The following is a 27,644-nucleotide window of genomic DNA, read 5'->3' as shown; positions in this document are numbered from 1 at the left end:
ATTTCATCCTTGTTCCACCTGTTTCATGCGGCATCTTTCCCCTCCACCTTTGATCCTGTGAAATCACTTTTGGAAGTTACTTTCTCTCGAGATTAACATCAAGTGCTCATGCACTTACAATCAGGACTTTAGTATGTAATGAAATCTGCAGACTTTCAAGTATTTGGCGATTCCACATAGCACCAATGGGAACATCTACTGTTGAATTTTAGCGATAGGGTCTGCCTTGAGAGCCACTAGTCTCCTGAAAGGGAATCCTCAGTAATGGCGAAAGATATGGCTCCTCGCATCAGAACCATTTAAAAGACACCATTTGTTGTTTAAGCCTTGCTGAGCATGGAAAAATAGTCGACTCTTTCAAGTCCCGTTTCTCTAGACTAGCTATAAATATATGTAAAAAACACAAACACACATACACCGCATTCTCAGTGACAGATTTAAAAAGACCACAATCCACAACCCGCCGGCAACCCGCCGATCCCCTCCTTCTCTCTCTCTCTCTCTCTCCAGAAGAGCAGCAAAGTCAGGAAAAGCCGGGGGTAAGTCGGCGCCACGCTCCGTCAGATGTAACGAAACAGGTGCTTGTACCTACCGCCACCGCTTCTGAACAGCTTTTGATCGGAGGCTTTTGCTCAGTCGGGGATCCTTCCCACTCCCCCCCCCCCCACGTACGGGCAGGGAGGCGAGGGCAGGGCTGCTTTCTCGCCGCGGCGGTGGAAGAAGAGCGCTTTTTTTTTAAAAGCCATGCCTCTCTTCCACTGAAAGGCTGCCGCTCGCAAATCACACGGGCGACCCGCTCCCCAAGGAGCACAAGGGGGCCGCTTGGCTTCAGATATTTTCGGCTCCAATCTCGTCATTTCCGCCGGTGGGGGAAAGGTGGGGGAATGTGGAGGGGGGTGGGCAGAGAACGTGCGACAAGCGTGCAGCTCCGGAGGGAAAGCTAACAGCTCGGTGCAGGGAGAAAAAGGCGCGAAGAGAGCCCGGCGCGAGCGGCGGGCTGCGCCGCGGGGTGGCTAAGCCTCGCGAGCCTTTCAGCTCCCACAGCAGCGGTCGGAGCAGCACCAGGACCCGTTTCCAGCATCCTGGCGCTGCAGGTCGTGGGTGGGGGCGCGGAAGGCTGTAGGCGGCGGAGCGTGCAGCAGCCGCTTTCTCCGGCTCCCGCTGAAACATCAACAGGAACGGAAAGCTCTAGAGGCACACACTCATCCACACGCGCCGCGCGCCCACGGAGGCAAGCAGAGAAGGGGAGCCTGGAGAAAAAGGAGGAGAAGGCAGCTGTTTCGAGGCGCCTCACACAAACGCGGCTTCGTCGTGTAAACGCCGGGAGCTGCACTCAACGCCCACCGCCCTTCGAGGCCACCCGGATTCTGCCTCGCTTCCCTCGTCTTTTCCGTGGCCCCTGAGAAGAAGCGCTTCTCTTAAAGTCCCCCCCCCCATGGCGCTCATTATGGAACCTGTTAGTAAATGGACGCCGAATCAAGTGGTGGATTGGATGAAAGGTAAAAGAGAGAGCCTGGACGGCGGGGTTTCGCCTGTTGCTGAGAGAGTGGCTTGTGGTTATTGTTTCCTGCTACTAGTTTTCGGCTTCTAATTGTTATTTTTCCTCCCCATGCCTGTTACGTGTTTGGTATTATTCGGTCGTGAGAGAGTTGAACCTCGGATAACAAAACGGGTTGCAGCGTGCGGAGCAACTCCTCGCGGGCTTTCTCAGCGTTAGATGATAGGCAGAAGGCAGAGAGGAGCCGAGCGCTCTGCTCTGGACGAAGTGCATTGCATTTGATTTTGCTTAGTTAGGGTCCCTCCGTTCCTTTGGGCGCCCCCGACAGATAGGCTTCGTCACTGTCGTCGCGGGAAGATGAGCGGAACCCTCCCGAGCTGCTTTCGCGCATTCAGATTGCTCTATTCAGAAGGCAGGGTGGGTGGTGGTCGCTAAGTTTTGATTTCATCCAAGGTTTAAGGTTTCTGCATTTTTTCTTATGTCTCTTATTTTACTCGAGGGGTCGCCCCTCCCCAATTCTCCGCCGTTGGCGCGCCTTCTTAGGCAGCGATCCAGCAGTTAAATTGGCTGGATTATTGAAACTTTTCACGAAGGCATAATCGAATCCTGCAAAAGATCGTTCGGAAACAATGGGATGGAAAAATGCATTGTTGCGTTCTAAACACAGGGAAGAAATGATCGTGGGAATATTTGTGAAGGGTCTTACAATTGATGGGGCGATGTAAGCCATGGTGGAACGGCCAATCCGTAAAGACAGCAGGCAGAACCACATTGCAGAAGGGTAAAACAATCCTTGGCGTGGGGTGGTGGAGGAGGACTACAAGGGAGATAATAGAGACCAGGTGCCAGGAGACAGCAGTGCCTCTTGAGGAGAGCGTCTGAAATGGCAGCATGTCATCATGTCACCCTGTTGGGGAACAGTGAATCCAGTCTCAGCATGAACCTGAAACCACAACTGACATGGTTGTGACAATCTGAAATCAAATGTTCTGGAATATTGTGGGGACAGCACTGGATTGGAAGCCGAGTGCCATCACAGATCTTGGAGGCAGGTGTCAACATAAAGGAGTTCTGTGGGGATTAATTTCTCTAGGCATGTTCCTATGAACTCATGGAATATTTTGCAATAAGTGACAATCTGTATGGCATCCATTAGAACTTTACATGGAATGATTTAGTTTGCTACCGTTGAATATGCCACTTGTTTTCCTTTGAAGTCAGTCATACTATCGATGCACTTGTAGCTTGAGAAGCCAGGCTGTCATTTCACTCCACTTGTAAAGCAACAGCTGAGCAGCTACCACCTCACTTTCAGCAACTGTCCTGTTTTAACTTTTATCCCAGCTGACATTCCTCCACTTCTTCTAGTGGCATACTCTTTCATTTAACATCTGTAACAGTCAGCTTTCTTTGTTTTGAATCTCTAAAACTTTTCCCATTAATTCCATTTTTCCCCTGTTTTTGTTTTATTACATCTACCAGAAACTGTTCCACCAATTGTGATCAGCATGGCTTTTTAATAACTGAAGCATGGATCCCAGGCCATTGCAACCCTTATTAATGAGGGTGGTAATTGCATAGATAATCAGCCCAAATATTTTGCCTTTTTTTGACATGAAATTAGGAAAATGTGATTCCATCCCTTACTACTTCAGTGAAAGAGCCGAAATGTATATTTGATCATAATGTGTAGGCCCCATTGAATACCACTAATTTGTATCTGGCTGCTTTGTAACCGTAGTAGCAAATATTAAATTAGTGGCTCAAGGTACCAGGCTAGAAACCATTGGGTTGTCCTGTCTTGGTCATGAAGCCAGCTGGATGACTGGAAGAGTCACTTTTTGTCACCTCTAGGAAGAAGACAATGGCAAATCATTTCCAAATAAGAAAACTGTAGACTTGGCCTGATGGAAAGGCATAAACATGCGCACATAGAGACAAACATAAAGTGGGAAACTGTGGAAGTGACTAACATATTAGTAGCTATCAAGAGTGATAAATTTGCTTTTTCTTCTTTCTAATACTTGCTTTCATGACCAGTGATTTCAGAATATCAATAAGATTTAATGCCTTTTGAAGTACTTAAGTTTGTTCAGCTAGCAGCTTTTAATGATGAACATTGTTTTAGAAATTAAATGACATGATTTGAATTTCATAATTTTACCTAAAATGATATGTGGTTGAATATAACGAGGGTTTAACTTTTTAAAACATTTTTTTCATTTCACTTTTTAAAATGTTTCCATTTTTCATTTTAAAAACTGCTTTCATGTTTCAAATGTTTTCTAAAGATGTTAATATTTAATATTTATTATATTGCTTTATGTGTGGTTAGTTAAGGTCAGTTCCATCCTATCTGTTTCATAACAAGGTGCTTCTGTTTTATAGTAAAGGAAAGCATTGGAAACCAATGTTTGGTTATGAAATGAATTGCTGAATGTTAAATTATACTTGCCAAGTAGATGTAAGTTATTGTGAGGCTTCACAAAATGCAAAAGTATTTGAGACTAGAATAAAATAAAAAATTTAAATTAGAATAAAATAAAAAAATGATGGAAAGTGAGGAAGGCCACTTAGTATTTGATAGGTGCCTAAAATGGATAAAACAACTTGCTCCCATATAATCTTCAAGTATCAATTTTTGTGTGCTAAAGAGAGGACATCTTTCAAAAGTTTGTAGGTTTATGAGGAGCTGATCTAGCTGGCTTCAAATCTCACAATATTGTTAGCACTTTTAAAATGAAAGGAATTATCCAGATTCTGTTTACATAATTTACATGGTTGACAAACATGAACAAAAAAGATAACATTAATTTCAGTATTGAATTCACTTCCACAAATCAGCTTTCAATGGTAATAATGTCTTTAGAAATACTGTACAGTATATTGTTAATGTCATTGTCTTCACTAGATTTTATGTAAATGCTTTTATAAAGTATAGCTAAACCTTTTTATTTAGCTAAATAAGCATTGTGTCTGTAAATTGTTAGATATATTAAGGAAATGATTACAGTTTTAATTAAATAGTTAAGCTAAATTTCTCTTGTATGAATCTGTAGAGAAAGAGTAAATGAAATTAATGCCATGTTTCTTATGCATTTTCTTAGTAGAATGCAACTCTTCTAATTTTTTAAGTCTCTGCTGTAAGTTTTACATTGTTTGATAGTAGTAACAATTTTTCTTCCTAATAGCAATGCTCCCCTCCCATGATTATTTCTACTTATTTATTTATAAAGAAAGAAAGCTTGCTGAATATACATTTCAGCTCTTTCATTGAAGTGGTAAGGGATGGAATCACACTTTCCTAATTTCATGTCAAAAAAAGGCAAAATATTTGGGCTGATTATGCAATTACTAACCTCATTATCTATGCAATTACTAACCTCATTAATAAGGGTTGCAATGGCTTGGGATCAATGCTTCAGTTATTAAAAAGCCATGCTGATCACAATTGGCGGAACAGTTTCAGATTAGTGGCACTGTAACTAAACTTTCCTTTCTGAAACATTTTAGTCAAGAGCATTTCCCTGACAATAAATATTATTCTACAAACTATACTAGTTTCTGTCTTAGTAAATTATTTAGCTGAACTGACTATGCCTGCTATTTCAATTAGAAGACAGAATGAATGAGAGTGTTTCAGTCCTGTAAACCTATTCATTAGAAATTTTATTGTTGGCTTTAAACCTAAGTTTGGATATGCCATTAATATAAACAGTTATTCTGTCCTCATGCTATACAGCTTTGTAATTTCCTGACTCTTCGGTTGTGTAATATTCATTAGGTTCAAATGGGTAATCTTAAACACTTTTTACATAACTAAATTAATTTGTTTTCAGAACATCAAAATGAAACAGCTTGGTTTCTTATAAAGACTGTGTGCAGAAAGAACATTTTAAAAACAGCTTAGTATTTTCAGTTATTTATATACTACTAAAACTCTCGTGTTTGTTTGATAACCTTCAAGCTAACCCTAACACCACCATAGTTACTGGACCAAATGACATGGCTTCACGTATACATTAGTAGCATGAGAAACTCAAATAAAAGTCTGAACCAAGATCTTGAATCACTGCCTTCTGAAATTATCTCTCCAGAAAGGACCAGCGCTGTTGTAAAATTATACCTTGAGATAAAGTTAAAATTGAGTGGTACAAAAATACTGTGGTTAATGGTGCAGGAATTAATGGAGGAGACCCTCTAAAATCAAATAAACTGAATTAGTTTAGTTCTTGGTATATACCAAGAATAATCAGATTCATCATTCAACAAACTAATTTGAAAATACATTCAAGTACATCTCGATAATCTCATATCAAAAAAATCTGGGAACACATCTAAAAACAGATTAATGGTTTTGAGGATAGGTTTACCAATGTATCCAATGCTTTCTGTACTTTAAGGATTAGTAAATATTAGTACAGATGTGTATCTAATCTCGGAGATCTAAATAAGCTTTATCTAGATAAGTAGGAAAACATTTCAGTTGTTTCACATCAAACGAGTGAATCCTTGTTTTTCTGCTATAAATCATCTAGTACTAGTAAAACCCTGAATTTTTTTTACAGTCCTATATAAGTTCCTTCTCCCTGAAATCTTCAGTAAAGTTTGTTTTGCATTGCAATCTCCTATTAATTATTGATTACATCTTATATACAAGGCATATAACTGCATTTCTTAGTGTAGATGTGAGTTTAACCTCCAGCATATTCACTAAACTGACTAGTCACTAGCCTATTATGTCCAATTTGGTTTTCATTAGCCACCATGACCCAGAATTGTACCAGGAAAGAAGATTAATTATTATGTGATATGGAGGGTGCAGAAAGGAAGTATAGTCACCAAAATTGGTATCCCAAACAGTCTAATAATGAAAATGTCGATAGTATTGAGCAGTATTGCATCAATAAAATGATACCAGTTAAATATACTGTACATCTTAATATCCTGATCTTTTGTTGTTCAGAAGTGAATTCACAAAAAATATGTATGCAATAATTGTCATACATATTTCACATGAACTAATTAGAAAATCTAGATTAGTAGCTAAAGTTATGTTTTGAAATTCATAAAAGCAAATTTTAGGTTTATATTTTATTAGAACTGCAAATAGGTTTTTAATGTTACAAAGACTTCTGAAATGTGTCAGTAAATGAAATACAGGTAATCCCTAAATTATGATTGTTCACTTAACACTTATTCAAAGTTACGTGATAAGTGCCCTCTATTGTTTACAAGCAAGTCCCAAAATTATGAATGTTGCAGCACACAGCAGATGTCCACCCTTATGAATGACTGTATAGGCTCTGCAACATTCACCCTATTCCCCCCTGCCCCCCACAACAGCTTCCCCCTCCCATCCTGCCACTTACCTTGCAAAGATCTGTCTCCTCTCTGCCATGGTTTCTTTGCCTTTGAGGGAGAGGAGAGTCAATGGAAGTTCCTGGATGCCATAATATCAAGCACCCCATTTGCACACAGGTGGAGTCTCCCCAAGGTCTTCGTTCGGATAAGAAATGTTTGAATGCCTATAGGACGCTTGGAAAGCAGCAAATTGCTGTGTTTCCAGGCACCCCATAAGCACTCAAAACACTTTTTGCCTTGATGGAGACCTTGGGGAGACTGGAAGCTCCATCTGTGAGCAAATGGGGTGCATGGAAATGCAGCGAATTGGTCCCATTTTCAAGTAGCCCATTTGCACACAGACAGAGCTTCCTGTCTCCCTAAGGTCTCCGTCTGGGTGAAAACGTAAGTGAGTCCAGTGCAGCAGGAAGGGAGGGGGGAAGCATGAGGTATCTTAGTGGATTCGGGGAAGACTTGGGTGCCTGTTCCATCACTAGGCCCCTCATGGCCTTGCCCACCCTGAGATACCTCATGTGTACTTAACAAACTGCACATTCGCCCATGCATTTGATTAGCAAATGCATGAACAAAAGCAGTGAGTGATCTCGTTCATAGTACGAGATTCACCCCTACGAGTACTTGAGTTACAAGTGGAATAGGCAGGTTCCATTGCATTCGTAACTTGAGGACTACCTGTAATGCTAAGACAGGATCTTTACAGCCAAAATAAATTTTGTCTAATATAAACATTGAAATTGATTTGTGAACCACATTTTGTACTACCCGTGGTTTCCTTTATACTAATTGTGGTTTGCCATTATGTCTGGATTTGTATAATTGAGAGACTTTGAAGGAGTTCAAAATGCTAAAATATACTGAGGCAAGAATGAATTTTCAATCATTAACTGATCACTAAACAGATGGAAAATGGAAGCAAAGAACCAGTTTAAATTGCAGATTGTCTTTACAGGTTCCTAAATAATTTTGTATTGAAATCTGTTTTCCAATTTCCTGAAAATTTTCTTTCCAGGAAAATGAGGTGGTTTTTTTAAAAAAAAATTAAAATTATTGTTTGAGTTTTTAAGAGATTTACTGGATTTTATTTTGATAGTGTTTTCCAACTTAATTTCAAAGCAGTGTAGGGAACCAATGATTTTTTTATTGTTACATATCTTTCTGTCATGTTCTCTGTTTTAATTTTGGTTGAAGCATTTCTGTTGGAATTCAAGAAATGTCCAATTTGATTCTGCTACAATTTAGTTTTTAAATAAATTTAAATAAAGTTTCTTTTTTCTTGCAATTAAATTCTGGAATTATTTTCTTACTGCACATTTTGATTGCATAATAGTCCATTTCATCTTCTTAAAAGTAATTATATTTTCCACACAAACTTAAGATTTTCTTCTCCCACGTTTCTGTCCAGTTTAGTCCAGCAGGTTAGGCATGCTACAGGTTCTTGTAGGTCCAAGGAATCTTTGTTGAAGGGTATTTGGAGGCATGCCTTCTCTGCCATAGACCCTGCCCTTTGCAACATTCTCTTTCCAGAGATTAGAATGGACATAAACTTGTTGGCTTTTCCTAAGACCTTGAAGACATGGTTATGTGTCCAGGCCTGAGGCCCCAAGCGGGTTAAAGGCCTCATTTCCTGGTTATATTGAGAGTTATAATTTTTCTTGGCTACTATATATCATTTTTCTTCTGTTCAGTTGTGTCTGGTTTTCAGAGATTGCATGGAGTAGTCCCTGAAGTTTTCTTGGCAAGGTTTTTCAGAAATGATGTGCCATTGCCTCCTTCCTAGGGCTGAGAGCAAGTGACTGGCCCAAGGTCAGACAGCTGGCTTTCTGGCTAAGATCTCTGTCTCTTTCTCTTTCTGTCTTATCCTTCTCCCTCTCTTCTGTATCTCTGTTATCGCTACAGGTAGTCTTTGACATACAATCATTTGTTTAGTGACTATTCAAAGTTACAATGGCAGTGAAAAAATTGACATGACTATTTTTCACACTTAACAACCATTGCAGTATCCCCAGGGTCATGTGATTAAAATTTGGATGCTTGGCTAAGTCATGTGATTACCATTTGAAACCTCAGCCAGCTTCTGACAAGCAGAGTCGATGGGGGAAGCCAGATTTGCTTAATGACCACATGATTCATTTAACAACTGCAGTGATTTGCTTAATAACCATAACAAAAAGGTCTTAAATGTGGCAAAATTCACTTAACAACAGCCTTGCTTAGCAATGGAAATTTTGGGCTAAATTGTGGCCATAATTTGAGGACTACCTGTATCCAGGGCTTTTTTTCTCATAGAACGCTTAGAACGGCGTTCCGGCACCTTTTTTTTTTGCAAAAAAAAAAGAAGCTCCCTCTATTGGCTTTCGAAAGCCTATTGAAGGGATGGGCAATCTTGGCTCTTTTTTATGACTCGTGGACTTCAACTCCCAGAAATCCTGAGCCAGCCACACTGAGGGGAAAGAAGAGGTTTCCAAGCTGAACCATGCTGGCTCAGGAATTCTGGGAGTTGAAGTCCTTGAGTCATAAAAGAGCCTGCACTAGAGGAGGACATTAAAATTATTTACAAGGTTACTTCTTTAGGAACTAAACTTTTAGAATCTAAAACAGCTAATTCAAAAAGCCAACAGGAAAGAACCTCACATTTTTCATCTGCTTCTGTCTTTTGGAAGGTAAAATTAGATAACAAAATAATCTATTTCCTGTGTTAACATCTCTGCAATGAAATCAATAAAGGTAACAGGAAAGAAATGAGAAACATTTTTCTCAATGTAATATGTCTAATTTAGCTGATGCTAGAAAAAAATAGTGTCTTTTGTAAATACTCTTGAAAACTATTTTGAATCTATATCTATTACAACTAAACCACTTTAAATTAAACAATTCTTAAGAATGAAATATTCTTAATTTGGACTTTACTTTTACTGTTTGGACTGTTGTGTGTTTTGAAAAATAGATTATTTAGAATCTAGTTATGTTGCACTTCAGTCTTTAAATAATTAACCTAGTATATACATAACAATATATGATGTTTCCCATGGTGAGCTTAACATCAATAACAACATTTATTAAAAAGGCTAAAATAATTTCTGGTGGTATTATCTGTACATTAAAATTTTGTTTAGTCACAATCTTTCACTTTTCACATTCTGGACAAGCAGTGGTCATGTATCCTAGCAAAAGATGTTACATATGTGCATAAGTGTAGTCAGTAGCATATGCTTTTTTAAAAATATCAAATATGCAAAGAAACAAAAATAAGTCCAAAATGTCTGTATTACATCCAGAAATGCCAACTTTTGAACCAGTATTTCTCATCCATAACTGTGGCACCTTAAGGATACCTGCATACATGCAGGGGTATTTTGGGTTTCATTGGTTAGATTCATTTATTGTTATAGAGATGGCTAGTTTATAATATTATAGAAAAGCAAAAAGTTGAGGTTCAATGTTAATGCTTCCTTCTACTCCTGTAACAGAGGAAGTCAGAAGTCAGTGCCTTTTCTTTTTCCCTTCTCCCCCTCACTTTTCCCCTTTTCTCTTACCCTTCACTCGCAAAAGCCCCCCCCATTCACTCACACTTTGCTCACAAAAGCCTCCAGTCACTCTCACTCACTCCTCCGTCTCTCAAAGGCACCTCGTTCAGTCTGTCCCCCACTCACTCCGTCTCTTTCAAAGGCCTCTTGCTCGCTCGCTCACTTACTGCCTCGTCGCTTCCAAACACCATTTGCTTGTTCACTCACTCACTTACTGCCCCAATGCTTCCAAACGCCCTTTGCTCGTTCACTCACTTACTGCCCCAATGCTTCCAAATGCCATTTGCTCATTCACTCACTCACTGCCCCATCGCTTCCAAACGCTTCCAAACGCCACTTACTCACTCACTCACTTACTGCATATTGCTAAGCACATTTGATTTGTGCTTAGATTGTAAGCCGCCTTGAGTCTTCGGAGAAGGGCGGGATATAAATGGGATTAAAATAAAAAAAATAAAAATAAATAAATTTGGAAACGGGGCAGTAAGTGAAGGAGTGCCGGTGCTGGAGGCCATCAGCTGTTTGATGCCGGAGACCAACAAGGAACACAGCTCTGGATCGGGGTTCGGAGCAGCTCCGGGTGGGGGCTCAGTATGGGCCATGGCGTGGCAACTGCGGGAGGGGAATCCCCATGGCGGCTGAGGGGAAGGGAATCCCCGCGGCATGTGGCTCCGAGGTGCAGGGGTGGGGGTGCAAAGGATGGATGGCGATGCCGTAGGAAGACACCGGCATCGCTCCCAGTGACAGCACCTCTGAGTTCCGGCACTTTTTTTTTTAGAAAAAAAGCACTGCCTGTATCTATTATTATCTTTGTCTCTATTCTTTCTCTTCCTCTCCTTTTCTCACTCTATATTGTGTTTGTACTTGGCTTTAACTGATTTTATTATTGTTCACCATAGAAAGATGGAGTAGTTGTACTGAATCTTAAACATGTTCACTTGTGCACAGAAATCAGAAAGAATAAACTTGGCATTATTGTAGTGCAGACCTGTCATTTTATGGCCCCCAGGCCACATCTGACTCTTTGGCTGTCCCTGTCCAGCCTGTGTGGCTTTTATTTTGAAGGTGACTATTTTTTTTTAATTTATGTATGTGTGTCTGAGCATGCCTACACATCTTCACAGCCCAATTTTTCTGCCCTCCACAACAGTCCCAGTTCCTCATGGGGCCTCTTGGGAAATTAATTGTCCACCCTTGCTGTTGAGAGTAGCTGAGTAAAAGTAAAGGGTGATGATTATGATGCCTTACAAAAGCAAAAGGCAGGAAAAATTGTACTGCTGCTGAAGTATAATTATCCCAACATTTATTGAAAAGCAAACTCTGCCAAATGTGATCTTTGTAGAAAATTTCTGACTTATCTTGATGAGAAAAATTCTCCCTCAGAATCTTTGTCATGATATTAATAGGAAGCCTTAATTGAGGAACTAAAACTAAAGTAAGCATTTGCAAACGACTAGGTATTTATCCTAGAGGAACCTTTAGAAATGATTCGTAAATTATTGGAAAAGATAGAACAGTTTGGAGAGATAGCAGGACTGAAGATAAACAGAGGAAAAAAACAAAGCGATAGTTAAAATCTTACAGATAAATAAAAAAAATGTCAGGAAAAATAGAATTACAAATAGTTACAAAAGTTAAATACTTGGGAATATATTTGACAGCAAGATGTTCAATGATAAAAGAAGACAACTATATAAAATTACTGAACCAAATAAAACGTGACTTGGAAAAATGGAAAAATCTGCAACTGTTGATGTTAGGAAAAATTGCTACGGTGAAAATGAATATATTATCAAATACTGTTTTTATTCCAAACAATACCTATAAAACTGGAGAAAAAATTCTTTGAAGACTTAAATTCCCTAACTTCAAAATTTATTTGATAAGGAAAGAAAGCTAGAATTAAACTGAAAATATTACAAGAAGCTAAGGGAAATGGAGGTTTTGGCTTGCCAGAGTGGGTCTTATATTATCAAGCATCAGTATTAACATGGGTAAAAGAATGGATAATTCTTAGAAATAAAAGATTGTTGGAGGAACATGACTTACAACTTGGTTGGCAACGGTTTCTTATGGTATGGGAAAAATAAAATACATAAATATTTTCAAAACCACTATATTAGAAATGCATTAGTTGAAAATTCCAGGATGGCTTTCAACAATGGAAGCATTTGTACATCCAGATTTAGTCATCTTGAGTAAATATGGACATATAAAGATATTCTAAATTATGAAGGAAACCTAAAATCTAAACAAGAGATGGAAAATCAGGGTATTGATCTTTCATTGTGGTCATATTTACAAATGCAAGTGAGATATGATAAAGATGTTAAATTGTATGGATTTTACAGAGAGCAGATCTTGTTTGATCAGATATTATTAACCTCTGATGAAAAACTAAGAAAATGTGTAACTTTTTATTGAATTTGGAAATGGAAGATGAAGAAGTAAAAGAAACAATGATAATATGGGCAAATAATTTTGGATACAATATAGATTTAGAGAAATGGCAAAGCTTGTGGGAAACAAATTATAAATTGACAATGTCAACCTCTTATAAAGAAAACTTATATACCGTAAAATGTTTTATAGATGGCACTTGCCACCAGCAAGATTAGCAAAGAAGTTTAAAAATATGTCAGATAGATGTTGGAAATGTAATCACAAATCAGGTACTTATTATCATGTATGGTGGACACATGTTAAAGCAAAGAGATATTGGACAAAAATACATACTTGGCTAGAAAGGATGTTGGGAAAACATGTAGATTTTAAACCTGAACTTTTTATTATTAGGTATAATGCCAGAAAAGCTTGACAAACAAAGTATATACTTAATTTTACATGTGACAGTAGTGGCAAGAATCATATTTGCACAATATTGGAAAAATGAAGAAACACCACCAGAGGAAGAAATAATTAAAAATATATTAGACTGTGCGGAAATGGACAGACTTACTCTGAGGTTGAAAGAAAAAGAAGAGTCAGAATATTTTCAAATTTGGGACTTATTTTATCAATGGCTGGAGAAACGAACAAGGGATTAGGAATTTGTATTAGTGAATGATAAACTCAGACAACATGTTGGTTGAATAAGTACTTTTGAATTGTATTTAAAAAAATCAATAAAACATAAAAAAAGAAAATTTCTGACTTTTCTTGATGAAAAATTTCTTGCTCAGAATCTTTGTCATGATATTAATAGGAAGCCTTAATTGAGGAACTAAAACTAGAGTAATATTCAGGGAAAGTGACCAAATAAATTGGAATTTTTAATTGCCAGGTATGGGTAAACTAAAATTGAGCATAATAAAACAAGTGCCTTTGATTCTGAACAGCATATCTTAAATTGTATAATTCAGTGAAAGGTAGGATCTGGAGAAGCTAATAAGAAAATGAAGACCTCTCATTTCAATTACAATTAAAATGGCAGGGGGCAAAAAAGTTAAGGTGGCTACACAAAAGGCTTAGTAAAAAAAATGTCAAAAAAGAAGCAAAAATAAAATTAAAAGAGGGCTAGGTCGCAAAGGAAAAGGACAGGTGTCCTGGAATTTTATAGCAGGGGTGTCAAACTCACAATGTCATGTGATGTGTTGCGATGTATTGTGACTTTTTTTCCATTGCTGGCAATGGGGTGTGTGCGGTTTCGCCATGACACATCCGGTCCGCTGGCTGGCAATTTGACACCCCTGTTTTATAGCTTGTGGCATGAAAGCAAACAATAAGTTATTGTAGGATACTAAGAATTAAAAAGGACATTTTTCGTATTGTTAAAATAAATGAAAAAGAAAACACTATTTTAAATTACTTATTTATTACATTTATATTCTGCCCATCTTGGTATCCAGAGAAGTACCCTAGCTTCTTAGTGAAGAAGGCAAAATTCTATTAGGTAGCTATGAAAGAGCTAAAGTCCTATTTTGAATCAGTCTTCATAAAAAACATGTTTTCTCTATGAGGAAACTGAAGAGCAGATTAAAAGATGAGGATCAAAGTTTCAGATTGATACCAAATTAAAATATATAGAAATTTGTTTAGGTCTTCTTTAAAGTGCAGTGCAACAATTGTATTCCGTAAGTTCTTTCAGTCCATTCAGGGTTGGCTACAGTATCATAAATTCCAGAATGATTTGCCTATTCTAGGTTCATTGAAGAAAGAAATTGAACACAGACTAGGTTTTGGATTTTAGAATTAAGCATCAAAGCTTTGTATAGTATATACTGGGATTAATTATTCATATTCCTCCAAGACACTATTCCTAATGGGTCATGGACTGCTCAGTTATTTAGCTTAGTTGGATTGTTTCTTGTTTATATTGAGAATGACAAGTACAAATTGTATGGTCATATGAAGTGGGCAACCTAGAAATAATTAAATAAAAAAGGCTGAAATTTTTTAAAGAAGAATTCAGGAAAACTCAAACAGCACCAGAGAAAACCAATAATGCTTGTGATATTAGAAGCAGTTCTGTGAAGAGAAAATGAAGGAATTTAAACTGTTTAGCTTTCAGAATAAAGACTGAAGGGTTTATGATAACATGTGTAAAATATTTGAAAAGATGTTACATAGAGGAAGGTAAAGATATATTCCACAGTGCAGAATATGCCATAATGGATTAAATTTCAGGAAGGCAGATTCCAACTGAATTTTGTAAAGATATTTCTGGCAGATTAAGATAAGTTCTAATCAGCTTCCCAGAACACAAAACTGGATGTATTCAGCAAGGCAAAATTAGCTGTCAGTAATGCTTGAATTAGTATTTCTGTACTGAGCAGGTGGATTGGATTGGATGGCTTAAACCTTCCAGTTCTTTGAATATTAAAAAAAAATTCTTGTCCTTTTTGAGACTTATATTTTTTCCTGTATATATTTATGTGTTCCTGATTCATTAATGGTGCCCGCTATTACAAATTACTTATATTTGTTTCTGGGCTGCTATTAAATTACAAGTACCATTTTTAGTGAAAATAACATGTTTGAATAAAACACAACTTATGTTTATTCATATATAGCTGTGTTGCCATAGCAAAAGAAATATTGTATATTTCTTATTTAGAGAGAAATAAAAACATATTAAAGATAACATGAGGCATGGAAAGTTAATTATATGCACATTTGGAATCAACTCATATTGAATGCAGAAAGGTTTAAATTCAAGAAGAAAATTAAATTGACAATTTGATGGCTTCACTTTTAAATCAAAGAATTTTTAGTTTCGTATATTTATAAAATATTGATTGGCATTAGTATGATACCACATCATGTTTTCACAAAGGAATAAGCAGGAATTCAGTATATTTTCTTATTTATTTAGTAAAGTGTGTTAAACTAAAATAAGATAGAATAAACTAAAATAGAAAAATGTGGGTTAGACAGCATCACAACCAGATGGATTCTTAACTGGCTGACCAATTGCACTCAATGTGTAAGTCCTCAATGGAACTGCATCTACATGGAGGGAAGTATGCAGTGGGGTACCCCAAGGCTCTGTCTTAGACCCAGTACTCTTCAATATCTTCATCAATGAGTTAGATGAGGGGATAGATGGGGAACTCATCAAATTTGCAGACGACACCAAGCTGGCAGGAATAGCCAACACCTTAGATGATAGGCTTAAGATACAGAAGGATCTTGACAGACTTAAACATTGGGCCCTATCATAACAAAATTAAATTCAATGGTGAAAAAAGTAAGGTTCTACATTTAGGCAAGAAAAAACAAATGCACAGGATAGTATAGGTGGTATTTTCTCAATAGTAACTGTGAGAGGGATGTTGGAGTCCTAGTGGACAATCACTTAAATATGAGCGAGCAGTGTGCTGCAGCTGCCAAAAAAGCCAAAATAATCCTAGGCTGCATTAACAGATGGAAAGAATCAAGATCACGTGAAATGTTAAGACCACTTTATAATGCCTTGGTAAGACCACACTTGGAATACTGCATTCAGTTTTGGTCACCAGGATGCAAAAAAGATGTTGAGACTCTAGAAAGAGTACAGCGCAGAGCAACAAGGATGATTAGGGGAGTGGAAGCTAAAACATACAAAGAACGGTTGCTGGAATTGGGTATATCTAGTTTAATGAAGAGAAGGACTAGGGGTGATATGATAGCAGTGTTTCAATATCTCAGAGGTTGCCACAAAGAAGAGGGAGTCAAGCTATTCTCCAAAGCACCTGAAAGCAGGACAAGAAGCAATGGATGGAAACTAATCAAGGAGAGAAGCAACCTAGAATTTTTTTTTAACTCCAACTTTTATTATTCTATCCAAGTATAAAATGTAAAGGAAAATAGAAATATGAAATTAGGGGAAGGAAAAAGAAAGGGGGAAAGAAAATATGTGGGTTCAAGGGAAAAAAAATTTCCAACAACATTACAGCCTCAACTTTTTACTTTTACACATTAATATATACTAGCCATTTCTATAACAAATTATTTAATTGGCAAAAGCAAAGTCAAAGTTTCTTTTTTTATCACAAGCACAAAATCCAGAGATGATCTCCAAATAGAAAACATACTGTAAATATGTCCTCGTCTTTGAATAAAGCAATCAGTCTAACCATTTCTGCTTTTTCTTCCTGCTTGCACTTAATAATCTTTATAAACTGTCACCATTTATATTAACAAAATTCACTGTATTCTTTCAGATTCTTTAACCTTAAAGGGAAAAATACTTTTCCCATCTAATTTAAAAAACTAAACTTTTCTTTAAAAACATTTCTAAAATCAAAGAATTCTATTTTTTTTAACTTCATCTTTTAAATTTCACTTTCAGTTAGACCAATAAAGTTCCAACTAACTCCAATTAACTCATTAAATTTAAATCATTTCAAGTTAACCTCATAAAATAAAAAATATATTTTTGTATACATCCTTTTTAAAACTCTAATCTTTTCTTTAAGCTAATACATAGGCTGGCTTGGTTGCTTAACAGCAAGACACTGGTGAAGCAGGCACAGCAGCGCCTGCATTTTCTGTGTCACATGAGAAAAGTACATCTTCCTTCCCCTGTCCTTACCACTTTCTACAGAGGGACGATTGAGAGTATCCTGTCAAACAGTATTACAGTCTGGTTTGGAAGCATCACTGCTTCAGACAGGAAGGTGGTGCAGAGAGTGGTGAGGATGGCTGAAAAGATTATTGGCAGTAACCTCCCTTCCATCTAGGACATAGCATTTAAGCATTGCTTGAGCAGGGTCTGCAAGATTGTCTGGGACACTACACATCCTCTTCATGACCTGTTTTCCTTGTTACCTTCTGGGAGGAGGCTTCGTGGTATCCGTAGCAAAACATCCAGATTCAGTCATAGTTTCATTCCATACAGTATTAACCTTGTGAACTCTAAAGCTTCCTCTTTCTGCTATGTATTCAAGATGAACAGTGATTAATATTTATATGTATTTACAGTTGCAAGAAAAAGTATGTGAACCCTTTGGGATTACGTGGAGTTTTGCATGAATTGGCCATAAAATGCGCTCTAAACGTCATGTAAGTCACAACAATAGAAAAACACAGTCTGCTTAAAATAATATTACACAAACATTAGCTGTTGTCATGTTTTAATTGAACATAAGATGGAAACATTCACAGTGCAGGGTGGAAAAAGTATGTGAACCTTTGGACTTAATAACTGGTTGACCCTCGTTTGGCAGCAATAACCTCAACCAAATGTTTCCTGTAGTTGCAGATCAGACCTGTACAACGATCTGGAGTAATTTTGGACCACTCCTCTTCACAAAACTGTTTCAGTGTAGTAATATTCTTGGGATGTCTGGTGTGAATCGCTCTCTTAAGGTCATGCCACAGCATTTCAATTGGGTTGAGGTCAGGACTCTGACTGGGCTACTCCAGAAGGCGTATTCTGTTCTGTTGAAGCCATTGTTTTGTTGAATTACTTGTATGCTTTGGGTCATTGTCCTGTTGCATCACCCATCCTCTGCGGAGCTTCAGTTGGCGGACAGATGGTCATATGTTTTCTTGCAAAATGTCCTGATAAACTCTGGAATTCATTTTCCCGTCAATGACAACAATCTGTCCAGGCCCTGAGGCAGCAAAGCAGCCCCAAACCATGATGCTCCCTCCGCCATGTTTTACAGTGGGGATGAGATTTTGATGTTGGTGTGCTGTGCCTTTTTTTCTCCACACATAGTGTTGTGTGTTTTTCCCAAACAACTCAATTTTGGTTTCATCTGTCCACAGTATATTTTGCCAGTAGTGCTGTGGAACATCCAGGTGCTCTTTTGCAAACTTCAAACGTGCTGCAATTTTTTTTTTGGATAACAATGGCTTCCTCCGTGGTGTCCTCCCATGTACTCCATTCTTGTTTAATGTTTTCCTTATTGAAGATGTGTCAACAAAAATGTTAGCATGTGCCAGAGATTTCTGTAGGTCTTTAGCTGACACGCTAGGATTCTTCTTTACCTCATTAAGCATTATGCGCTGTGCTCTTGCAGTCATTTTTACAGGACGACCACGCCTAGGGAGAGTAGCAACAGTGCTAAACTTTCTCCATTTGTAGACAGTCTGTCTTACCGTGGACACATGAACATCAAGGCTTTTGGAGATACTTTTGTAACCCTTTCCAGCTTCATGCAAGTCAACAATTCTTGATCGTAGGTCTTCTGAGAGCTCTTTTCTGTGAGACATGGTTCACATCAGACAGTGCTTCGTGAGACCAGTAAACCCAAAAGAGGTGTGTGTTTTTAAAGGGCAGGACAGCTGTCAGCAACACATCCAATATCATCACACTGATTGGAGTCAAGGTTGGCTCACTCCTGGCTCCAATTAGCTCTTGGAGAAGTCATTAGGCTAGGGGTTCACATACTTTTTCCACCCTGCACTGTGAATGTTTCCATCTTATGTTCAATTAAAACATGACAACAGCTAATGTTTGTGTAGTATTATTTTAAGCAGACTGTGTTTTTCTATTGTTGTGACTTACATGACGTTTAGAGCACATTTTATGGCCAATTCATGCAAAACTTCACGTAATCCCAAAGGGTTCACATACTTTTTCTTGCAACTGTATAGTAAGGGTGTGTGTGTATGTGTATGTATGTATGTATGTATGTATGTATATATGTATATATGTATATATATATATATATATATATATATATATATATATATATATATATATATATATATATATATTGTATATAGCATGTTTAAATGTGTGTTATGTATGTGTACACTTTGAGAGCAAGCAACTAAATTTCATTTTTAATGTGTCAATGTGCCCACAGCAAAAAATAACAATAAAAATTATTCTATCTACATCTTTTTCTTTAACTTTCTCTTAACATAGATACTTTCAAATACACTTTCAGTAATATTTTATAAGGTTTAAGAATTAATCATTATATATAAAAGAAAAAAACACATTTTCAGACCCATTTTACATTAAAACTTTCTTTAAGTTACAAATATCAGACCGATAAAAATCCATCCCCTTCATGGATTACTGCCTTGTCGTGGCGAAGGGGCTTGCATAATTCAATGAAGCTATGAGCTATGCCGTGCAGGGCCACCCAAGACGGAAAGGTCATAGCAGAGAGTTCTGACAAAACGTGATCCACTGGAGAAGGAAATGGCAAACCACTCCAGTATCTTTGCCATGAAAACCCTATGGACAGTACCAAAAGGCAAAACGATATGACGCTGGAAGATGAGCCCCTCAGGTCGGAAGGCGTCCAATATGCTACTGGGGAAGAGCAGAGGGCTAGTAATAGTAGCGCCAGAAAGAATGAAGCGACTGGGCCAAAGCCGAAAGGACGCTCAGCTGTGGATATGTCTGGTGGTGAAAGGAAAGTCCAATGCTGTAAAGGTTTTTTTCTCCATAGGAACCTGGAATGTAAGATCCATGAATCAAGGAAAGCTGGACGTGGTCAAACAAGAGATGACAAGACTAAACATTGACATCTTAGGTATCAGCGAACTAAAATGGACAGGAATGGGTGAATTTAATTCAGATGACCATCAGGTATACTACTGCGGGCAAGAATCCCTCAGAAGAAATGGAGTAGCCTTCATAGTCAATAAAAAAATAGGAAAAGCAATACTGGGATACAATCCTCAAAATGACAGAATGATCTCAGTTCGAATCCAAGGCAAACCATTCAATATCACAGTAGTCCAAGTCTATGCCCCAACCACCGGTGCTGAAGAGGATGAAAATGACCGGTTCTATGAAGCCCTACAGCACCTTATAGAACTAACACCCAAAAATGATGTCCTTATCATCATGGGGGATTGGAATGCTAAAGTAGGAAGCCAAACGATTACTGGAATAACAGGCAAGTTTGGCCTTGGAGTACAAAATGAAGCAGGGCACAGGCTGATAGAATTTTGTCAAGAGAATACGATGGTCATAGCAAACACTCTTTTCCAACAACCCAAGAGACGGCTTTACACATGGACATCACCAGACGGTCAACACAGAAATCAGATTGACTATATGCTCTGCAGCCAAAGATGGAGAAGCTCTATACAGTCAGTAAAAACAAGACCAGGAGCTGACTGTGGCTCAGACCATGAGCTTCTTGTTGCAAAGTTTAGGCTTAAATTAAAGAAAGTAGGGAAAAGCGCTAGGCCAGTCAGGTATGAATTAAATCATATCCCTGTTCAATATACAGTAGAGGTGACAAATAGATTTAAGGAATTAGATCTGATAGACAGAGTGCCTGAAGAACTATGGACAGAGGTTCGCAACATTGTACAACAGGTAGCAACCAAAACCATCCCAAAGAAAAAGAAATGCAAGAAAGCAAAATGGCTGTCTGAGGAAGCTTTGCAAATAGCTGAGCAAAGGAGGGAAGCGAAAGGCAAGGGAGAAAAAGAAAGATATGCCCAATTAAATGCAGAATTCCAAAGAATAGCTAGAAGAGATAAGAATGCCTTCTTAAATGAACAATGCAAAGAAATAGAAGAAAACAATAGAATAGGGAGGACCAGAGATCTTTTCAAGAAAATTGGAGAGATGAAAGGAACGTTTCATGCAAAAATGGGCATGATAAAGGACCAAAATGGCAGGGACCTAACAGAAGCAGAAGAGATTAAGAAGAGGTGGCAAAATTACACAGAAGAACTATACAAGAATGAGCTTAACGTCCCTGATAATCACAATGAGGTGGTCACTGACCTCGAGCCAGACATCCTAGAATGTGAAGTGAAGTGGGCCTTAGAAAAGCTGAGCAACAACAAAGCTAGTGGAGGTGACAGTATTCCAGCTGAGCTATTCAAAATCTTAAAAGACGATGCAGTAAAAGTGCTACACTCAATTTGCCAGCAAATTTGGAAAACTCAACAGTGGCCACAGGATTGGAAAAGATCAGTTTACATTCCAATTCCAAAGAAAGGCAGTGCCAAAGAATGTTCAAACTATCGCACCATTGCTCTCATTTCTCATGCTAGTAAAGTTATGCTTAAAATTCTACAAGCTAGACTCCAGCAGTATGTGGATCGAGAACTACCAGAAGTACAGGCAGGATTTCGAAGAGGCAGAGGAACTAGAGATCAAATTGCTAACATACGCTGGATCATGGAGAAAGCTAGAGAGTTCCAGAAAAACATCTACTTCTGCTTCATTGACTATGCTAAAGCCTTTGATTGTGTGGATCATAACAAACTCTGGCAAGTCCTTAAAGAGATGGGCATACCAGACCATCTTATTTGTCTCTTGAGAAATCTATATGCGGGCCAAGAAGCAACAGTGAGAACTGGATACGGAACCACTGATTGGTTCAAAATTGGGAAAGGAGTCCGGCAAGGGTGTATACTGTCACCCTGCCTATTTAACTTATATGCAGAGCACATCATGAGAAAGGCAGGTCTAGATGAATCAAAAGTTGGAATTAAGATTGCCGGAAGAAACATCAACAACCTAAGATATGCAGATGATACCACTCTAATGGCAGAAAGTGAAGAAGAACTAAAGAGCCTCTTGTTGCGGGTGAAGAAGGAGAGTGCAAAACTTGGGTTGAAACTAAACATTAAGAAAACCAAGATCATGGCATCCAGCCCTCTCAATTCCTGGCAAATAGATGGGGAAGAAATGGAGGTAGTGACAGATTTTATTTTCCTGGGCTCCAAGATCACTGCAGATGGGGACTGCAGCCAAGAAATTAAAAGACGCTTGTTCCTAGGGAGGAAAGCCATGGCAAATCTAGACAGCACACTAAAAAGCAGAGACATCACCCTGTCAACAAAAGTGCGTATAGTCAAGGCTATGGTCTTCCCAGTTGCAATGTATGGCAGTGAAAGCTGGACCATAAGAAAGGCTGAGCGCCAAAGAATTGAAGCCTTTGAACTATGGTGCTGGAGAAGACTCCTGCGAGTCCCTTGGACTGCAAGGCGATCAAACCGGTCAGTCCTAGAGGAGATCAACCCTGACTGCTCTTTAGAAGGCCAGATCCTGAAGCTAAAACTCAAATACTTTGGCCACCTAATGAGAAGGAAGGACTCACTGGAGAAGAGCCTAATGCTGGGAAAGATTGAGGGCAAGAGAAGAAGGGGACGACAGAGAATGAGGTGGCTGGATGGAGTCACTGAAGCAGTAGGCGTGAGCCTAGATGGACTCCAGAAGATGGTAGAGGACAGGAAGGCCTGGAGGAACGTTGTCCATGGGGTCGCGATGGGTCGGACACGACTTCGCAACTAACAACTAACAACAACAAAAATCCATCCTAATGCCAACTGACTCATTACATTTAAATCACTCCTTCCACCTTATCTTCATGAAATAAAATCTTTTTCTTCTCTGGAATGTTTATCAAGTAGTTGTTAATGTCCATGAAATAAAAATCCCATACTTAGTTCTTTTGAAAATTGCAGATTTTCTTGGAATTCTTCTTTCAATTGGGCTGGGAGGTTTATATTTAAATCATCATAATAAAAATTGGTTTATATTCCAAAATTGCAATTGACTCCTCTACATTGTCAGCTACTTGTGAAATTGCCTTGGTGATTTGGTAACTTTCTAATATATTTGCATCTCTGAAGTAGCTATTGGCACACAGGCTGCTTCAAAGCACAGCTCCTGAAGCTATTTGCAGACCGTTGCTTTATTGGAGGATCTTATGGGATGATTCTAGAACTTTCCCTAACCCAGAAAAGTTGGTAAGTTGAAAAAGCGACAGCCAAGGAAAAACCCTTCAGGGATCATTCCTTGGGCATGTTCTTTAGTTGGCCATCTTAACTGGATGTCAGAGAAATTTCCTGACAGAACAATTAATCAGTGGAACAACCTGCCTCCAGAAGTCGTGAATGCTCCAACACTGGAGGTTTTTAAGATGATATTGGACAGCCATTTGTCTGAATTGGTACAGGACTTCCTGCGTGAACAGGGGGTTGGACTAGAAGACCTCCAAGGTCCCTTCCAACTCTTATTCTGTTAAACAATTTATTACAATATTGTAAAAATCTATTGCTCTAAGATATTAGAGAAGTAATTCCCATATAGACCTAAGAGACAATCCAATATATAGTGGAAAAAAATATTAAAAAATATTTTAAAATCTATTGTTCTAAGATATTGGAGAATTAACTCCCATACAGACCTTAGAGACAATCCAATATGTAGTGGCAGGTAGTAAGATGCAGGTAGGACCAGCATACACTGACTAAAGGAAGATTAAAGACAGGTATTATCAATATCAATAATATAAGCATAAGTTTATAAAAATGCAAGAAGCTGTTGCTAAGGGTCAAGCTCAAAGAAACCTTACGGTGTTTCAGCCATTTCTGTTTCTTGGCTTGCCTACAGACCCAGGGGGGAGGAGGGAAGAATGGAATGTGGATTGCAGGTGCTGAGCTGCAAGCCTGAGAACTAAGGTCATTCAAGATTTTACTTACTGAGAAATGAAGATTTTCTCTTATAATAATTGTCTGAAGCTTAATTGAGTATCTGACCTGCACTAATAAGGGGAAGGAGATTTCTCTGCTTTTAATATAGCAATTTAGGTATGAAATATTCAGAGCTGGTTTTCCTTTCATCTGTACTGAAATGATTTTCTCAATAAAGTTTTGCATTTGAGATTGGATCATCTCTGCTAGGCTTCCTTCGTAGGATTCGTCAGTTGGAATCTTGACACTAAGTGGTTCAATAATGTTCATAGGATCACAAAGACCTGGAAGTGACCAAAAGCCTAAATAGTAATGACAGTCTTCATGCTGTAAAAACCACCATTTCAGTTATATGTTGAATAAAGGTGTTTCTTTTTATTAATACTTAAAATAAGTTGATTTACAGCCCAGTGGAATGTTTTCTGCATTTAGATGATTGTGCCATGTTTGCTTAGAGCAGGGGTGTCAAACTGCCGGCACACAGGCTGGATGTGTCATGCCAAAACCCCGCCCACCCCATTGCCAAGAATGGAAAAATAGTCACGATACATTGTGACACATCATGTGACATTGCATGTTTAATACCCCTGGCTTAGAGCATGGGGGTATTTGAAAAGAAATGATAATATTTTTTTAGTTTCTTCCAATGTGCATGATTTGTCACAAGCTGCTTGAAAGTATAAGAAATATGAAATGAGGGTTTTTGGTGCTCTGAGCTTGCTTGTTTTCTTGCAGACATTTCATTACCCAAATTAGGTCACATCATCAGTGCTATATAACATGAAGGACATTTCAGTATTATGATTATGAAGATAAATATTGGTTACAGGTGGAAATGCTATTAATAGGGCTTTGAATGGACTGTCCCTCCTAAAATGTTGTGAATTATGTGGCAGGTACTAATGTTCTTGGGGGGAAAAAGGATTATTTTTTATTTAATTTCTTTGAATTTAATTATTAAAAACACATATCTTATTGTGAATTGTTTAGCTATATTTTTCTAGAGTAAAATCCATATCAAAGTGAGCTCATTTGATGTAGTAGTTTAGGTACCTGTTTAGAAACTGAGGTGGTGAATTCTAGTCCTGCCTTAGACATGAAGTCTGCTGGCTAACTTTGGGCCAGTCAGTGTGATGACTTCCCCAAACTCTTCCCCAGTTACCTTTCCAGATGTCAGCTCAGAAGAAGATGAACCAATTCCAGGCACCTCAGGAGGGAAGTTGGTCAGTGGCTCCAAGCAGCCACCTGAGAGTGATTTGGCTGAAGGACAGCTGCAGCAGGACAGCCCTGAGGTGTCCGATGGGGAAAGCATGCAGCTTCAGCCAGTCAGCATGCCAAGGTATAAATCACCTTAGTAGAGGGTGAAGGACCGTGCTTCAGAGGATGCATGATGTGCATGAAGGAAGGAAATAAAACACAACACATAATCTTACTAAATACCTTTTAATTACAAAAACTGAGGAAAAGGAACTGCCTTCTGCACTTGATCTAAGAACACATAGGGCAGAGAAAAGGCAGGAGCAGAGAAAGTCAGCCAGATTACTTGTGAGGAGGCAGCCTTGCCCTTCTTGATGGTCTGCACCAGAAGTTGGCTATTTAGCTTAGCAGACAGATGGAGACGATGCTGAGATCAATGTTTTTCTTTTCTTGCTGTGTGTTTTTTGCCTTGAACTTTGGATCACTGTCCCTTCAGCTGTTTCCTTTGCCTTGCCTTGCCTTGGCTTGTGGATTTGCCTTTGTCTTGGAATTTGTCTTTGCTTTGGGAACTTGCTTTGGCCAAGTGGACTGAATTTGCCTTTGCCTTGAGGACTAGTGTTGGCTTCATTTGAGTACCCTATGGAACTCATTGGGGTTGAGCTGGTGCTGGCACAGGGAATTGCTGGGGAATACTAATTCAGGCTTGGAAGCTTAATAAAGACTCCTTACATCCATGGTGTGTGTGTGTGTGTGTGTGTGTGTGTGTGTGTGTGCGCACGCGCGCGCTTGTGTGAGTTGGACAGCAGAGCCCTTCTCCCTTAGATCTACACTAGGAATAAAGCTATGGCAAACCACTGCTGAAAACAAGCAAAATGAAGGAACTACATGAGTTGCAATGATAATTGTGATCAGGATTGCTGTTGCTAAGTGATGTGGTCATAAAGGGCAATATCATATGACAATATTGCTTAATAACAGCAATCCTGGCAATCTGTTGGGAGGCCTGGAGTAGGCTGCAGGCCCATCAAGGCCAGGAAAGGGCTTGGAAGGCTCAGCACAGGCAAGGTATGACTTGGGGGAGGCCCAGGAAGTCTTGGTAGAGATGGTAGAAATTGGATATTGGGGTGGGGGTGGGGTTGCTGCATGTAGGAGGGATTTGCTGGAATTACTTGCAATCTTCCATGATATTGACTGTGCTTGTGGGAAACTGACAGGGAAGATTGCAAATGGTGATCACATAATTGCTGCTCCCCACAATGCTGAAATCATGAGTTGGGCATCTGAGCCCAGATCATAATCACATGGCTGTAGGGCTGCTGCAATGATCTGAGCTATGGAATCAGTTGTATATCCATTTTTTTCAATGTCACTGTAACATGAAACAGTCATTTAATTAATGAACGTAAGCCAACAATTACTGTAGTTCAGGCAGTCACCAAAGTCACAGCAATAATGATGCTGATATTATAGTATTATTTTACAACTGTTGCTCAGAAAAAAGCCACAGAAATTCCAGCCACTAGTCATTTGAGGTCAGTTTATAGTAAGTGTTCCTTAATGTTTTAGGTACACCTTATTTCTTCCATTCTTCATCTACTTTGCTGATATTTTATGGTATCTGCAGTAGAAACTATTTCATCATTTTCTCAGTATAATCAGTTATAAAAATATTAAAAAGATTCTCAAACATAATTGATTTTGTTATCAAAGAATTCATTGGAAAAATGCACTATTAATCAAGAAGTAATGTATTTGTTTTCTAAAATAAAAAATAGTTCAGATATTTCTCTTTTTATTACAAAGTTTGATTTTATCATTTAATTTAGATTTACTAAATCTCTAATTTAATAAATATGTGATAGTTATAGGTGAAGTCAAGAGTTCTCTGTTGCTATAATCTATAATCAAGATTATAGATTGAGAGGACTTCCTGGTGGCAAGGCTCCGTTGACGGCAGCCATTCCGGCTATCAGCCCCGCTGTTTCCGTAGAGCCGCCAAAAACAGCGACGATCAGTTGTTTGGCGGCTCGGAAGCCCGCTCCTCGGGAGAAGAGGAGGGGTTGAGCGCCCAGGCAGGGGTAGAGCTCCCCTAGACCGCCAGAGTTGAAACTCTGGTGGTTGAAGGGTTGAGCCCCCCCGAAGCCTGAGTTTGCTCCGGACTCCGGGACGCCTCTGCTCCAAGGTTTTGGAGCAGAGCAGGACGCTGCAACCATCCCTGCCAG

The 27,644-nt window shown here is 38.6% G+C and overlaps 1 protein-coding gene across 4 annotated transcripts in view; it reads left to right on the top strand.

The window, feature by feature from the left end:
• Nucleotides 1-1,435: 1,435 nt before the first annotated feature.
• The window catches only part of CNKSR2 (connector enhancer of kinase suppressor of Ras 2), a gene marked incomplete at both ends in the record, with an annotated part of 208,891 nt that continues 182,682 nt past the window's right edge, over nucleotides 1,436-27,644 (top strand). For all 4 annotated transcript variants that reach the window (XM_081326802.1, XM_081326801.1, XM_081326800.1 and 1 more), the window contains one exon: nucleotides 1,436-1,499. In XM_081326802.1, coding sequence (XP_081182928.1) covers nucleotides 1,436-1,499 — 64 coding nt within the window. The remainder of the gene's footprint in view (nucleotides 1,500-27,644) is intronic.

Source organism: Vipera berus, assembly GCF_964194415.1.
Source record: "Vipera berus genome assembly, chromosome: 4".
Classification (NCBI taxonomy): domain Eukaryota; kingdom Metazoa; phylum Chordata; class Lepidosauria; order Squamata; family Viperidae; genus Vipera; species Vipera berus.
Note: the sequence above shows the minus strand (reverse complement) of the source record. Positions and strands in the feature narration are given on the sequence as shown.